Source organism: Dermacentor andersoni, chromosome 6 (assembly GCF_023375885.2).
Source record: "Dermacentor andersoni chromosome 6, qqDerAnde1_hic_scaffold, whole genome shotgun sequence".
Classification (NCBI taxonomy): domain Eukaryota; kingdom Metazoa; phylum Arthropoda; class Arachnida; order Ixodida; family Ixodidae; genus Dermacentor; species Dermacentor andersoni.
The window spans coordinates 176,284,959-176,300,602 of record NC_092819.1 but is presented as its reverse complement, the minus strand read 5'-3'; the positions used below and the strand labels follow the sequence as shown (position 1 = coordinate 176,300,602).

The following is a 15,644-nucleotide window of genomic DNA, read 5'->3' as shown; positions in this document are numbered from 1 at the left end:
CTGCCGTCGCATGCGGAGCGTGCACAAGCAGTGACTGTGCTAGCCGCCTATAGTGACCGTACGACCCTCTCCGAGATTCAGGCTTATCTGATTACGCGTAAACGGAACAGCGTGCAACGGCGCATTCACGATTTCTTCAAGCCTACTACTGCCGAGCCCGAATAAGTGCGTGGAAATAAAGGATTTCATTTTTTTTTTCTTAATCTGCTTTTTCGGACACCTGTTTGTTCGGACATTTCCGCAGTCCCCGTGAGGTCCGAATAAACGGTCGGCGACTGTAGTTCAAGTGTGAATAAAAAAGGGAATTATATAGCAAGAGTTTGATGCGCGTAAAAAGAATGTACCTTAATCGGCCAATTACACCTGTTATTTAGCTCTAGAGTTCCACAACCACAAGGACTACCAACAGACCAGACTGAACTGGCCCAACCAGTCGTTGAAAGGTTCACACGGAGTGGACGGCGCACAAGACCTCCGTTGCGAATGAACTTATGAACCGCAGCTCATTGTTGACCTTTTCACTAGGGGACGAGTACTGCAGCGCCACGAAACGGTGTTTCCATGTGCAATGCCAAGAGTGCGTGCGCGAGGAACCACACGACTTTTCTTCGTGAGCTTCGGAGTGAATAAAAGTTCAGCTGTTGTTTGAGATGCATGGTTGCTTATACTCGCTTAGCTCAGCCTATCATCATTCTCCAACATAACATTAAGAATGTCTTCTGGACACCGTTTTCGATGCAGACTGACCTTGACATTTGTGATGCTAAGTTCCCCTTAAACAACGCTGATGGGGCGAAAAGTTTGCCTACATGAGTTGGTATCTGCCACCATTATTGCGCAGAGCGTCCCGCCTGTGCACTGACTGCGAAAGCTACGGAGAACATCGCAAGTGGGCACAGTGCACCACAAGATGGCGCCGGCCGCTTACTATACACATCACCCGCAATCATGCTCCACATGTGGGGAGCCCAGGCGCCCATCTTCCCCCATGTCGAGAGCCGGTATAGACATGGAGAGGCGCACTAGGTGCTCTCCTGCTTCTCCCTCGTGCCATGCACGCACCCTTCCTCCCCGACTCGCGGGAAGGTAGCTGTCGGGCGACGAGGACATTCCCCTCGCAAAGGTGAAAAGGTACAAAACAGCGCCACCGGGAGAGACCCGCTCTCTCTGATGCCAAACCCTAAACCTGCCGGACTGGAGTACCTGCTGCAACCCGTGAGTGACCTCGTTTGCCTGACTATCCCAGGCGAGGCCAGCCAGAGGACCCTCTGCCAGTGTTCTTCATTGCTGGTAGCAATAAACGTTACAGTTGTCGTCGCTGGTTGCCCTATTCGTTTGAAACCGACGTAGCCGCGATTCCCGTGCTATGAGTTGGGGAGTGCCCCGGAGTGAGTGTGTGGGGCTAGATCCAGAGCTCGCCTTCAGCCCTAGCCACACGCAGAGTGGAACCCCCACAACGTCCAAAGAAGAGAGAGAAGAAAGAAAAGCGATGCGGTGCCCGTCCTTCCTACACTCTCTCAGCGAGCGCGGAAATACACCACGAAAGCAGCCCCAAAGATTGTGCGGACAAAGTGCAAAGCTGTGTCACTGGAGACGAAGCTGCAATTTTGGCTAGACTCAAGCACGAGCTTACGCAGGAGCGCCGCAATCACGAATGCTGCATCCACGGGGCCATGCCGATAAACGCAAAAGGTGGGCTTTCAGCGCCACAGTGAAAGCCCCCCATGATAGTGGAACCAACACAGTAGAAGGCCACTGACGACGAAACAGGTGGTGCTTTGACGGAGGAGTGGGTGACACGAGTGAGTGTATCGCACATTTCCCATGGTGTTTGTTTGCTTTGAAAATGAGTTCAGCGAGGAAGCACACAAAGTTTCGTCTTTCGAGGACAAAGTTTCAATTGTGAATGTGGTCGCTGCGGGCAAAAGGAAGGATGCTGCAACTGGTTCAACATCCCAGCCACCACCAGGCTGATCATCATGATGAATGGGCACTCTAGCAGATGCAAATGGGTGCTGGCAGAGACGCTCAAGGCAGTACGCCAGTACTCACCCAACTTGGCAAGTGCAGCCACACCACCCTCCGGTTCCTTGCCGGCCATTTCTTTCCGGAAGTCGCCCATGAAGAGCATGAAGGCAGTGCCAGGGCGCTTAGGTTTGTTGACATCTCGGGCTGGCTTGTAGACAGCCATCTGCGTAAAAACACACCGGCGACAGGATATTTGCAAGAGCATCATTTCCGCTCGGCACGACCCCGGCCCGAACTGCGGCCACCAGTTGCCAGTAGCAGCACGCACAGGCTTTTCTACGGCACAGCAAAACTAAACGGCTCTTTTCAAACTGGTTCTGGGGGTCCTCCCACTGTTGTTTACTGCTACAGTCGATTCCCGGTAATTCGACCCTGACGAGACTGACAAAACTGATAGAATTATAAAATGGGTTGAATGAAACAAGATGCAGAATAAGAGAACGCCACACCACAGTGCTTTTACAGAACTTCACCATTTGCAAACATATTTGGCACAATCTGCTCCATTCTAGCACACCTCTGAAACATAGGTATGCCCACTCTGTATGTGTGCAAGGTAGTAAACCAACACAGAAATGACATTGAAGGTTCCTAAACAAAGTAAAAATATCCAGCATGCCCAATCTCCTAAAAATTAAAATTTTTGCACAATGAGATTGGGTTACCTTAAGTCGGCTTCACCGCACTTGATTCGTGTTGTGGCAAGCATGCAAACGTTGCAGTTATGCTTTTGCGTCCAATTGTGCTGCGTAGGCTATTTCTAGCCCAAATTTTTTTTATTTAAAAGAAGGAAAAAAGCCACACATTAGAGTTAGGTAAATACTGTAATTGAAACACTGCAAACTACAGTTATTGCTTGAAAATGTACCTAGCTTGACAAGAGATGTATATCATCCAACACCTTCCCTGTCCATGGGAACAAATGCTGCGACTAAGGCATACCTGCCAACCTGAAGATTTGGAAATTCAAAAAACTATCGCGGCGAAGGGGGTGGGGAAGCGAAACTCCGTTGGAGTTTTGTTCACAGTGCTGAATATTCTCTCACATTCAGCATTGCTGTGGGGAATGGAGAGAATACCCAGCATTACCACTGAAATTCTGTGGAACTTGAGCGATCCGTCGACACTTCCCAATTGCAACCACTGCACGTTGCACCTTGGCTCATGCAATATGTCGGCTGGAACCTGATATGCTTGCAAGTTGGCAAACTCGACTTCAAGTGCGCCGATTGCTTCTTTAGATTCGCCACAATGCTGGGGTAGGATAGCAGGGAACGCCATAATAAAATCACTTACGCTGTTGAATGAAGTAGTTTCACGAGCTTGTACTTGAGCAACTTCAGCCATATTGAGAGTGACCTCTTTTAGCGGGAATTTATGGCGAATGTAATAGCATGCTACCGTTAAGTATAGACGAGCAGCAGAGAACAGCTCTCTCCCAATGCAGCTCAGCGTCTCAACCGCGGAGTAGGTTGTGCTGTCAATGACCATGTTTTCATCACCTTTCTGGTTCTCTGCAGCTCCATAGTCAACTTACAGCAATGAATGACATGCCTTGACAACACCTGGGTGTACAAATCTTGTCAGGAGATCCCCGAAAAGGCGGTTCAAGAGGCCCCTCAGTACATCAAGCTGAGAAGCCTGTGCCTTCTCAAAAGCGGCATAACATTTTGGTGAAAAAGACAGCATGCCCTGTTTAGCTCGGATGACAAAAAATAAAACAGGTGCTCCTCGCGGGGTACGTGGTTGGCTTCTCCAGAATCTTGGTATGAAGTTTCATTTTTTTTTGCTTGAGGTCCAGAATGAGCTTCTTTCCTCTTTAGCGAAAATTCATCGCTGTGGGTGCTTTTCTTCCCGAGGCCAGCAGCAGTCTTCTGAAGATGTGTAGCAGACTTTGGGGTCAGTGCACGGTTCATGAGGGTTAGTGAGAAAGTCTGGAGTTTGGTATGACTCCAAAAACAAGCTCTGCTTGTTGCTGCTGTGCAACGAGCACTGTGCTGCGGTGCTGTGCGCTGCTGTGCAACGAGGACTTGGCGCTATGTCAGCGATGGAGCGAAAAGTTAAAGCAATAGGGCACAATGCCGAAGCTGCCACCACTACAAGTGAAGGCAAAAAATTTCTCCTAGTGCAAATGGATGCCCTAGGTGACCTGCTATCCGGGACCCCGTGGCAGCGATGCTTCGCGACTGGGATGAAGGTTCACCCGAGAGCTATGTTCATCAGTGGGGCTAACACCTGACCACTTGGCCATTCAACGGACAGCCGAGAAAGATTCTCTGCACTTGAAAAAGGCCAAGAAGCGATCGCAGGGTGAAAAGGCGGCGAAAGGAGAGTGCCTAAGGACATCTCCAGTTACGCTGCAGGGTCATTTTAGACCAATATATGTGCTCAAAACTTTCAAAGCTCATTTTCTCAAAATGTCTTTTTTGGCTTTCACAATCAAGCTTTGATTGGCAACGACGCGTTTTGGTATCTGCAATGCCTAATCTACATTGTATCAAAATGGTTTGACTGGAAACGCACTAAAAGTGCCCGAAAAAAATTAATTTATCAGTGCGTAGGGCGAGAAAACAGCTTTAAATCGCGTAAAATCACTGCGGTTCGTGGAGCCCTAACTCGTCTTTCCCGCCACTGAACGCCGCCATCTTGGTATCGTTCGAAAGCTCGAAGTTTCGCCATTCCGTTTCTGAATTCTTCGGTCGTCGCCATCTTGTAACAAACACACAAACACAAAAGACGCGCGAGTCTGCTAGAGGCGGTCACACGGACCCTGCGATGAAAGCGGGCCTCCGATTGGTTGCCGTACTGAAAGGCGTCTCGCCATTGGTTGCTGCTGCAGCAGCGGGCAAGCTGGCAACCACAGCGGACTGCAGGTGTCTGCTTTGAAAACCACGCCGGCGTCTTTCTTCGCTTGACACTCGCAGAATTCGGATTTATGAAAGCTCCCAGGTCAGTGATGGATCGTCGCTCGTTCGAAAAGAACTTTTAAATGAAACATGCCTTCGGAAAACGGAAGCGCAAGCCTCCTACGGCGAGAAAAAGACTGCAGCCAGCGGGGGAAGCGGAGAACCCGACTGAACACGCGGATAACGTGCCGCGTTATCTTGCACTGTGCGATTCCAGCAGCGAAGCCGACAATCGCCCTGTGACATCGACACTGATAACCAAGCCACCGGAAAAGACGTGCCAACGGAGGCTCTCGCACCTGTGCGTACGGCCGCGCGAGTCGGCAACCGAGATTGCGTTGTTGGAGGCGATGCGGGTCGAAGGTCTCCATCGCCGGCAGAGATGGTGTGCGGTTCCGATGCATCGTGCGACAGGGACACGCAGCCTGCGAGTGAGCCCCAACCGTCGACGAGCTACATACTGTATGGTGACCCAAGGCTCACCAGACGAATCGTCGCACGATTCAGACGCGCCTCGAGCCGCGTTTTGTGTCAGCGGTGACTGCAGAAGCGCAGGCATGCAGCGTACGCGACTCCCTTCGCGCAGTGTCCGCGACTGAGCGGAAGCAGCAATGCCAAGAACAAATTTAGGCCCCTTGTGACTGCGAGTTCATTATTATGCCTGTTTCCGCGATGAACTCTTTGATCACCAAAACTCTGTGCCCAAAATGCCAACAGCGTTCTGTGGGTGTACACTGCGATACCAGGCTTGGTCTGGCAGTGAAAATGGTGGTCATGCACTACTCCAAACGGCGCAAGAAAAGGATAAAGAATGCCCGAAGAAGGCATCCAAAGCCCACCAAACAATGAGGCAAAGGTGTAAGAAGATGCCTGACAGCAATGATTCAAAATATTACAGCCCTGGTGCTTTTTAATAAATTTGCAGTGCTTTTAAAACTTTGCAGCCAGTTTTCTCGATTGCATGTTTTTTGTCAATCACCTCGCTCGTGGAAAGCGTAGCACAACAATGGCTGGACCGATTTTGGCCGTTTGTTTTGCTGCGATCCACAAGCTGTGCTGTACGTAAAGACAGTCTTGAAATGTTTCTTTATCTTTCCATTATTTAATTATTTCACAATTACTACATGGCTCCATGCAGTGAAGCACAGTCATGTGCATGTTATGTTGAGCAAAAAATTATTAGCGCACTAAAAAAAAAAAAAATTCGAACACTGTCTTGATGTAGATTGGACATCAGGGCAAACATGCAAAGTATTCCCAGCTCCCTATCACGTTTCGTTGCTGTGCCAGGCTTTCCACAAGCAAGGAACTTATAAATTCTTATAAAACAAAAACTAATTAAGATATCCTAATGAAAATTTAGATTTGTCTCTTTATTGCAATGTGCAGTGTGTGTGCCAAATTTCAGCCCTTTCTGTCAAGAAACAAAAAAGTTAATTCTGATCCCCTCCTCTCCCCTTAAGGGGGGACGCGGGGATCAGATCGCGAAAATCGCAAAAAAGATCGATTTTTGGCAACGTCGCGTTTTGGTATCTGCAATGCCTAATCTACATTGTATCAATATGGTTTGACTGAAAACGCACTAAAAGTGCCCGAAAAAAATTAATTTATCAGTGCGTAGGGCGAGAAAACAGCTTTAAATCGCGTAAAATCACCGCAGTTCGCGGAGCCCTAACTCGTCTTTCCCGCCACCGAACGCCGCCATCTTGGTATCGTTCGAACGCTCGAAGTTTCGCCATTCCGTTTCCGAATTTTTCGGTCGTCGCCATCTTGTAACAAACGCACAAACACAAAAGAAGCGCGGGTCTGCTAAAGGCGGTCACACGGGCCCTGCGATGAAAGCGGGCCTCCGATTGGTTGCCGTACTGAAAGGCGTCTCGCCATTGGTTGCTGCTGCAGCAGCGGGCAAGCTGGCAACCACAGCGGACGGCAGTTGTCTGCTTTGAAAACCACGCTGGCGTCGTTCTTCGCTTGACACTCGCAGAATTCGGATTTATGAAAGCTCCCAGGTCAGTGATGGATCGTCGCTCGTTCGAAAAGAACTTTTAAATGAAGCATGCCTTCGGAAAACGGAAGCGCAAGCCTCCTACGGCGAGAAAAAGACGGCGGCCAGCGGGAGAAGCGGAGAACCCGACTGAACACGCGGATAACGTGCCGCGTTATCTTGCACCGTGCTATTCCAGCAGCGAAGCAGACAATCGCCCTGTGACATCGATACTGATAACTAAGCCACCGGAAGACGTGCCAATGGAGGCTCTCGCACCTGTGCGTACGGCCGCGCGACTCGGCAACCGAGATTGCGTTGTTGGAGGCGACGCGGGTCGAAGGTCTCCATCGCCGGCAGAGACGGTGTGCGTTTCCGATGCATCGTGCGACAGGGACACGCAGCCTGCGAGTGAGCCCCGACCGTCGACGAGCTGCATACTGTATGGTGACTCAAGGCTCACCAGACGAATCGTCGCACGATTCAGACGCACCTCGAGCCGCGTTTTGTGTCAGCGGTGACTGCAGAAGCGCAGGCATGCAGCGTTCGCGACTCCCTTCGCGCAGTGTCAGCGACTGAGCGGAAGCAGCAATGCCAAGAACAAATTTAGGCCCCTTGTGACTGCGAGATCATTATTATGCCTGTTTCCGCGATGAACTCTTTGATCGCTAAAGCTCTGTGCCCAAGATGCCAACAGCGTTCTGTGGGTGTACACTACGATACCAGGCTCGGTCTGGCAGTGAAAATGGTGGTCATGCACTACTCCAAACGGCGCAAGAAAAGGATAAAGAACGCCTGAAGAAGGCATCCAAAGCCCACCAAATAAAGAGGCAAAGGTGTAAGAAGATGCCTGACAGCAATGATTCAAAATATTACAGCCCTGATGCTTTTTAATAAATTTGCAGTGCTTTCAAAACTTTGCAAACTTTGCAGCCAGTTTTCTCAATTGCATTTTTTTTGTCAATCACCTCGCTCGTGGAAAGCGTAGCACAACAATGGCTTGACTGATTTTGGTCCAGTTTGTTTTGCTGTGATCCACAAGCTGTGCTGTATTTAAAGACAGTCTTGAAATGTTTCTTTATCTTTCCATTATTTAATTATTTCACAATTACTACATGGCTCCATGCAGTGAAGCACAGTCATGTGCATGTTATGTTGAGCAAAAAATTATTAGCGCTCTAAAAAAAAAATCGAACACTGTCTTGATGTAGATTAGACATCTGGGCAAACATGCAAAGTATTTCCAGCTCCCTATCATGTTTCGTTACTGTGCCAGGCTTTCCACAAGCAAGGAACTTATAAATTCTTATAGAACAAAAACTAATTAAGATATCCTAATGAAATTTTAGAATTGTCTCTTTATTGCAATGTGCAGTGTGTGTGCCAAATTTCAGCCCCTTCTGTCAAGAAACAAAAAAGTTGATTCTGATCCCCTCCTCCCCCCTTAAACTGACGTATTAACCAGATATGGGCAATTATCCGGCAAAATTTGCATGCAAACTGTTGGGACCGCCGAAACCCTTTGAATTTCGAATAAACAGAGTTCGAATTAACGAGGTTTTACTGTATACAAGTGCTATTGCATTAGTAGCCTGTCACTACGGTGATGCCTTCCGAGCACTCGTTGCAAGTTTTCAGCAGATGCATGCTCAGCAGACTCGTTTGTTCTGGCAGCAGTATCGCCAATGCGACCTAGTAGTTTTGATTTCCACTCAGTAGCAGCAGTTGGCACTAACGCTTAGTTTTTCTTGAGCTTCACTGTCAATACGCCAAAATTCCGGTTACAGAATAGTAGCATCGTGCTGAAACGTCGATGAAACACCGCCGTTGTCAGGAGTGCTTCAGGGGACAAGGCCTAACACGCCATCGGAATCTCCGGCGTCACTCGACTGCGGGAGCGGGCGAGCTATAGTCCAATGTAGCGTGAGCACACGCACACGTTTCGTCACGTTGGCGAGAACACTGTTGCGAGAGACTGTTGGCGAGAGACCGATGGTTCGACACACTGGTGCAGCCAGAGTAACCGCACCCGCCCTGCATCGAGCGATGCTCGCCACTGTGCCGATAATGTATAAATGCGCGCCATCGATGTTGTCGGGAAATGGCACGGCGGAGTGTCGTTTCTTGACATTGCGTGCCGACTTAGTCTTCCTTTTTATTTATTTTTTTCTAAATTTGAACTTTGTAGCGAACTTCGGAGTCTCGGTCGGCATCACTGTCAGCGTGGGAAACCTCGTAGGCACGCACGGTGTGTGCAGAGTGATGCAGACGATGCCGGTCTAGCCAATGGCGTGGCTAGCTGACTGCCTTTGTCGACCAATTACAGCACGCATTGGGTCTTCTTTTTGAGGCGGAATTTCTTCACTGTCAAAGCGCGGACGGAGCTGGTGGTGGTGGGAGAATGAAGATGAGAGACTGCTCTTTTAAAGGATATACGGGTCAGCACGACCGAATGACTGTGGGGGCTGTCACGCGCCGCGAAAAAAAGAGCTTTTTACAGAAAATTTGACTCGCATTTAGCCCACAGTGGTGCCAAAAATTTATATTATGGCTAAAATATTGATTTAGAATGCGAAAAATTTGGCGGAGTGGTAGAATAATAGTTGGAAATTCTGAACATACCATTTTCAAAATATTTATTTTCTCTGCGATTTTTTGGTCTTTAATAGCAGTGTCCCCCATTAAGGGGGGACGCGGGTCTTGAAAAGGCAAGAAATCACAAAAAAGTCAATTTTCGGAAAAGTGCATATTCGCTACGTTTATACATTCAAGAATCCCTCCGCGAAATCTAGAAGCTAAATCTAATCGGAAAACCATAAAAAATCTCGCTTAACTGTAGTTGGTTCTACCTACAATGCCCCTGTGCCCTCTTTATACAGCTTGTCGGCATCAGATTAGCCCTGTTAGGACAGTGACCGCAGAAAGCCAGGCATTATTCATGTGCAGTTCACCTAACTTCCCAGAAACTAAATGCTGTTGAACCTCAGTTTCCCGAGTGTTCTCGATAAGCAGCAAAGTGGTGATTCAAACGTCACTTACCTCCCGCTTGTATCGCTCACGGTCTCTGGCAGCAGCACTGAGAAAAGGCTGTTTGTCCTCGTCGGACATCGTGTTCCACTTTCCGGCACATTCTTTGCCAAAATCACCAATCTGCAAACGGACAACACATGCTGCTGCATCACTCCTGCCATGTCACAACAAGCTGCAATGTGCGTCATCGTCAACACACTTGCAAAATCACGCTTCCCCAGGGTGTCACCAGCATTTGCAGCCGAAAAGCTAGTTCATTACGAAATGTGCAGAGCAATGGGCACGAGAGAAATACCACCGCTATTCGAGAAGGCAAACATGTACTGTAAGGGTATGCTTGTTTGAATAATCAAAAGATTATTTGTACGAGGCAGGTTGCCTGGAAAACCAAATGCAGTCGCCGACCGATTTTCCCGACTGCAAAAATTTGGACATGCCCGATTATTCGGTCAGCTTCGCGGCACCACCGTTCTCCCCATAGACCATAATGTATAACTGCCGAAAGTTCGGACACCTTGCAACCTCTCGTCGGATTTTTCGGACACTCCTTGAGCCAACTCGATCGAGAGCACCATGCACCGACTCTGACCGGCGCATAGTTCGACTTGCTGAACGCCATTTTTGTATTGAACGGAGCCTCCTTGCTGCCCCACGAAGTGGCGCTACTGGAAATCCCCGCTCCTCATCATCGTTTCTGCCTGTTTCGATAGAGTGGCCGTACAGCAGTTCCGGTTTCAGCTTAGTAAGCCATGTCAAAACAATCCAGCAGCTGATGTGTTTCTTTTGCGCACGACGCTGCGAGCAGGCCACATTTTTCGTTTGTGCAACTGGTGTTGGCACGGTGGTATTTGCTTTGTGTGTTGTGTCGAGGTTTCGGTGTTCCAACGCGGCGTACGGAAACATCGCGTCGAGTGTCTAATGGCGCCGACAGTGCTCGCGCCACGACCTACGGGAACTCCAGACCTGCACAGATATCCGACTTCTATGGGAGCAGCTTGCGCCCACTTTCGCTCAACCGACGGCCGTAGGTGGCGCTTTTATAAACTGTTCCTCTGCTACGCGGTGGGCGGCGTTGTAATTAGTACGGCAGCTGTTGTGTTGTGGCGAACTGCTTCTCTAGTTGATGATTTTTGCTAACAGAGTGACAGTGATGTCACAAGGCTTTGATCGGTCACTTGGCTCCAAAAGTTGACTGCCAGAACCTAAAAAATGTCGGAGCGTGTAGTCCGCTGCTCTCTAATATAGCGTTAAATAGCCGCTCCTATTGCCTTTTTCAAGCAGATTATTATAAATCACATTGTGTATAGAGTTCGCAACGTACACAACGGTTTCATTGTACTCGTAAAATTCGCGTCTGCGGTCTTTAGAAACTTGAAGCCACCGTAATGTTGGACGACAGAACGATTACTACTCATTTTAACTCTTAAAAGTTGACCGTGAATGCGTCGCGAGTTCAAAAAGTGAATTACGTACCCAGCTTCACTGCGTACCTATCTTAAGGGGGGACGCGGGTTTTACATCGCGAAAAATGGCCAAAAAAATCGATTTCTTGACAATAACGTTTTCAGTTTCTATAACCCTTTTTCTATCTGACACCCAAATATCATCACTGTAAACCACTTAGAAGTGCTCTAAAAAATTCGTTTTATCAGCCAAGGTGGCGAAAAATCTCGCGGAAATCAAGAAAGAACAGCGTTTTTCACACCACAATATCTCCGGAACGGCGCGACTGAGCGCCGCCATCTCGGTCTCGTTGGAAAGCGCATTTCTCCGTCTTCAAATCTGCCGCTTCAGCGATCTCCTCCATACAGAAACAAGCGAACAAAAAGCAAATGATTGAGGGTCGTGCCGAAGTCTGCGATTGGCCGCGCCCGCCACGCGACTCCAGCGCGGTTCGCCATTGGTCCGGCGCTCGCGTCGTCTGCTCGGCTCTTTGCACCTCGAGAGTTTGACGTCTCCACTCGCCGTAATCTCGCCGTGTCAAAACGGGCGCTACGCAGGCATCGCAGTAGCGTGGCCGATCCCTACGCTTGTGGATGTTTCAGACTCGCATCGGCGACGCGGACTTCGCGACCAAGATTCGCGCGCGGAATCCTCGGACATGCGGCTAAGTTTTTCAGCAGTCGGCGTTTCGAATTCGTGACAAATTCGTACTTCAGACCTCACTATTTTTTGAACTGCTACAGCTATCAAAAATCTAATTATAGATCTGAAATCAGCATGAAAAATTACCCCAGGCTGTGGAAAGAAAAAAATTTTTAGGACCCACCTCCCCCCTTAGGCACCACCGTTATGCTGCCGCCGTACCACACAGAAAAGCTAGCTTTACAGTTTGAAAAGAGTTCCGTGACACGATTTAAGGCCTGCAGTACAGCACGTCTTAAAGCACTGGGATCGCTTCATTTATTGCAAGCTTTCTGCTGAGCTAGACATCCAACGATATTAAAAACAAGATATGCTCACCTTCCCTTGAAACAGAATCGATCAGCCTATTGCACATATCGGGCGGAGGACTTACTCGTAAATACTTTTACTATACTTTTACCAGATCATCTGCCTTTCACTACGGACTACGGCACACAGCAGTAAATCCTAATGTCATCTACGACATTAGGCTGTCTGTAATCAACTAAAAAAAGCTAGATTATCCTATGAATTTTTTAAAACAATTTTTCCGGTCTCTTAAGGAGGCTAGGAAAGGGAAATTTATGCCGACGATCTAGCATTGCAGCGGCTACCTATGCTCATTGTTTACATTTCTTGCACCGCTCCTCCTCTTCTAGTTTCACTATTCAAATGCAAAGCATTCGCAAATATGTCTTCTTTTGTATATTTGTGAATTTATTCATTTATCGCCAATACAAGCGCTGAACAGATCGCAGCGAACAGGTTATAACTAGCGCCACTCTGCTCGTACGTTCTTTCCCTAGCGGCAAAAGGGGCGAACTAGACCAGGCGTGCTGGAGGAGGGAGATCTGTGCAGGTCTGGAGTTCAGTAGGTCGTGGCCCACGCAGACTTCGCTGGGGAATGCCGGCAAGCGGGTGCCGCGAGGCCTAAGATTTGTCGCCTTCCAATGTGCTCCCTATTGATGCGGAAAATGTTCTGCCGAGACCTGCGCAGTGGTTGCATTGCGATTCCGGACACCGTCTCATTTGACAGTTTCACAGGTGCCGACACTGCTGTACTGACATGCGCAGAACTCGACGACGGCGAGATCATTCGTCAGGTTTCTGCTGCACCCATTCTCTATGTTGCACTGCCGGACGATGACTCCGAGTTGGAAGATGACGCACCATGTGCTATGCTGCCGTCGCATGCGGAGCGTGCACAAGCAGTGACTGTGCTTTCAGCCGCCTATAGTGACCGTTCGACCCTCTCAGAGATTCAGGCTTATCTGATTGCGCGTAAACGGAACAGCGTGCAATGGTGCATTCACGATTTCTTCAAGCCTACTGCCGAGCCCGAATTTCATCTGGTTTTCTTAATCTGAATTTATCTTAATCTGGATTCTTAAAGGATTTCATCTTTTTTTCTTAATCTGCTTTTTCGGACACCTGTTTATTCGGACATTTCCGCAGTCCCCGTGAGGTCCGAATAAACGGTCGGCAACTGTAATTAAGTTTGCAGTGGTGGAACAGCCATTTCACCTCTTGGTGCGGCAGCTAGCACTTCTGGCGCAGGGTTAAACGCATGTATGCTTACCAATTTTAACCGATAGAGTCGATTTGTTGTGGAGAAGGGTTTGTGCGAGGCTTACCTCCTGAAGCAGGGTTTGGGTACGGGCTAACTGGTATTCCATTTTTTTCAAACATCACTTACAGCGCGTACATAGACAGTGACCAAAAGAACGACGACGACAAGCGCTGAATTTATTCCGAGTAACACGTATATATACCGAGACACCCCTCCAAAAGCATAAAACCGACATGAGTATGCATTCGCAATTGAGCATTCAAACAGCATTGAGCCTCAGGTACATGATCGAAGGAACAAAACTGCTGTTATCCCGTCCATTCATGGGACCTCCCACAAACTTAAAAAATATAGGACAAGGAGCAGGTACCGATGCGGTTTTCTCTGCTTTAAAAACTTGCCCAGCTTTGTGTCGGAACTAATCCTGTTGCTAAGGAATGTAGGCCTTGCAGTATTTATCATAGCAAAAAGTACACAGTTTGTTCGATAGGTGTAGTGTACAAGATACTCCTGAAATGCGGTCGGTCTTTTTAGGGCAGACAGGTAGATGTCATAATGTTAGGTTGCAAGAACATAGCAATAAAGTACGCAAAGGGCGGGAAGTGTTTTTAGGTGTCCATTGAGCACAATGCGGCTGTATCCTGTTCTCGAGAAAAAAAAAAAGAAAAAAAAAAAAAAAAAGAAAAGAAAAAAAAAAGAAAAAAAAAAAACACGCTAACTTAGCTATGCATCGTAATGAATGTCAAAAACAGAATTACGAGAGCGTGCGATGAAAGGGCAGAAAACATGCACTATTTTTTTTTCGTTTGATGGCACGGTGGCCTCAAACTCGTTTAGTCTACGAGCCAGCTTTTCTGACAGCCCCGTCTTCTTGGCAATCACTTGCATGAGGCTGACGTAACGTGCAACTTCTGCCACTGTCGTGTCTGAATCATGTGCGCTGTTGCTTTCCGCGTCGTCCTCATCACTTTGTCGTTTGGCGGCACTTCGGTAATAACAGAGGCAACGATGGCATAGAAATGACTGTGCAAAAAATAAACAACGCTGCATGGTGGCTACTACTTGGATTGGGTTCAATGGCGACAGCGAAGTCGCACCCCTACCGGCTTCTTCGCGTCACTGGGAGCCAATCTCCAAGGCCATGCTTCTGTGCGCTGCAATCGGTAACAGCTGTACGAGTGGGAAATACGTCATGGTGGCTATGTTTTAACGTCCCTATCACTGGCGGCTGTCATCCGGGTGTCACAACTCAAGAATCGAACGTCTGTGCACATGAGATTTTCCAGATTTTGTGCCTGTGCATGTAGAAGAAGAAGTAGTACACACCAACCGTTTGGTGGGCACTGAGCAACTACGGCTTAAGCAGTCAGCCAATACATGGGGTCAAATGGAAGCTGGGCGGGGGCATCTTCGCGACTACGTATTAACGAGGTTTGACGGTACAAGTACGGTTAAAGCACTGCTATAGGGTGCAGACACAGCGCTGCGTATGTACCTAGACTAAGCCCAATTCATGGTTCTGTCAAGGGATGACAGTGTTTGATGAATGTTCCGTGCACACATGAGGGCTGTTCTTTCTCAAGTGAAATGAAAATTAAGTGTCCCATGCCTTCGTATACAATTACTGTTGTTCTAGTTGTAAATGACCAATGACTTGAATGTTTATTAATATTATTAATCAAATCGGCGTGTTATGTGAACGACTAATGCATGAAAAGCTATATTAACAGATTACTCTCCTTGTATTGCTACTGTAGATTACATTTTAATTTAATTACTTTTTCTTACATCTGCTACAAGCCACACTGGGTATGCACCGAATGCTTCAGATGTTACGATCCTGAACCTTCACAAACTTCTCAATTCAATTTACTTCGAGCAACATTCATCTCTAGAAGTATTTTCTCTGTCTCTGGATTACCATGATCCCCAAAGTAATGTTTAAAATCATGTTTTATTTGTGTCCAGGGCTATACCTCTGTTTTTCTTGGCACTGTATGGA

At 48.0% G+C, this 15,644-nt stretch overlaps 1 protein-coding gene and 1 pseudogene across 6 annotated transcripts in view; both read right to left on the bottom strand.

Annotated features, from left to right (window-relative positions):
• Window positions 1–15,644, bottom strand: part of LOC140219041 (uncharacterized) — a 500,311-nt pseudogene that overhangs the window by 387,759 nt on the left and 96,908 nt on the right.
• The window catches only part of LOC126523944 (uncharacterized), an 89,607-nt gene that overhangs the window by 33,622 nt on the left and 40,341 nt on the right, over window positions 1–15,644 (bottom strand). For all 6 annotated transcript variants that reach the window (XM_072288892.1, XM_072288891.1, XM_050172355.3 and 3 more), the window contains 2 exons: window positions 9,958–10,068; window positions 2,053–2,191 (listed from right to left, as the gene is read on the bottom strand). In XM_072288892.1, coding sequence (XP_072144993.1) covers window positions 2,053–2,191; window positions 9,958–10,068 — 250 coding nt within the window. The remainder of the gene's footprint in view (window positions 1–2,052; window positions 2,192–9,957; window positions 10,069–15,644) is intronic.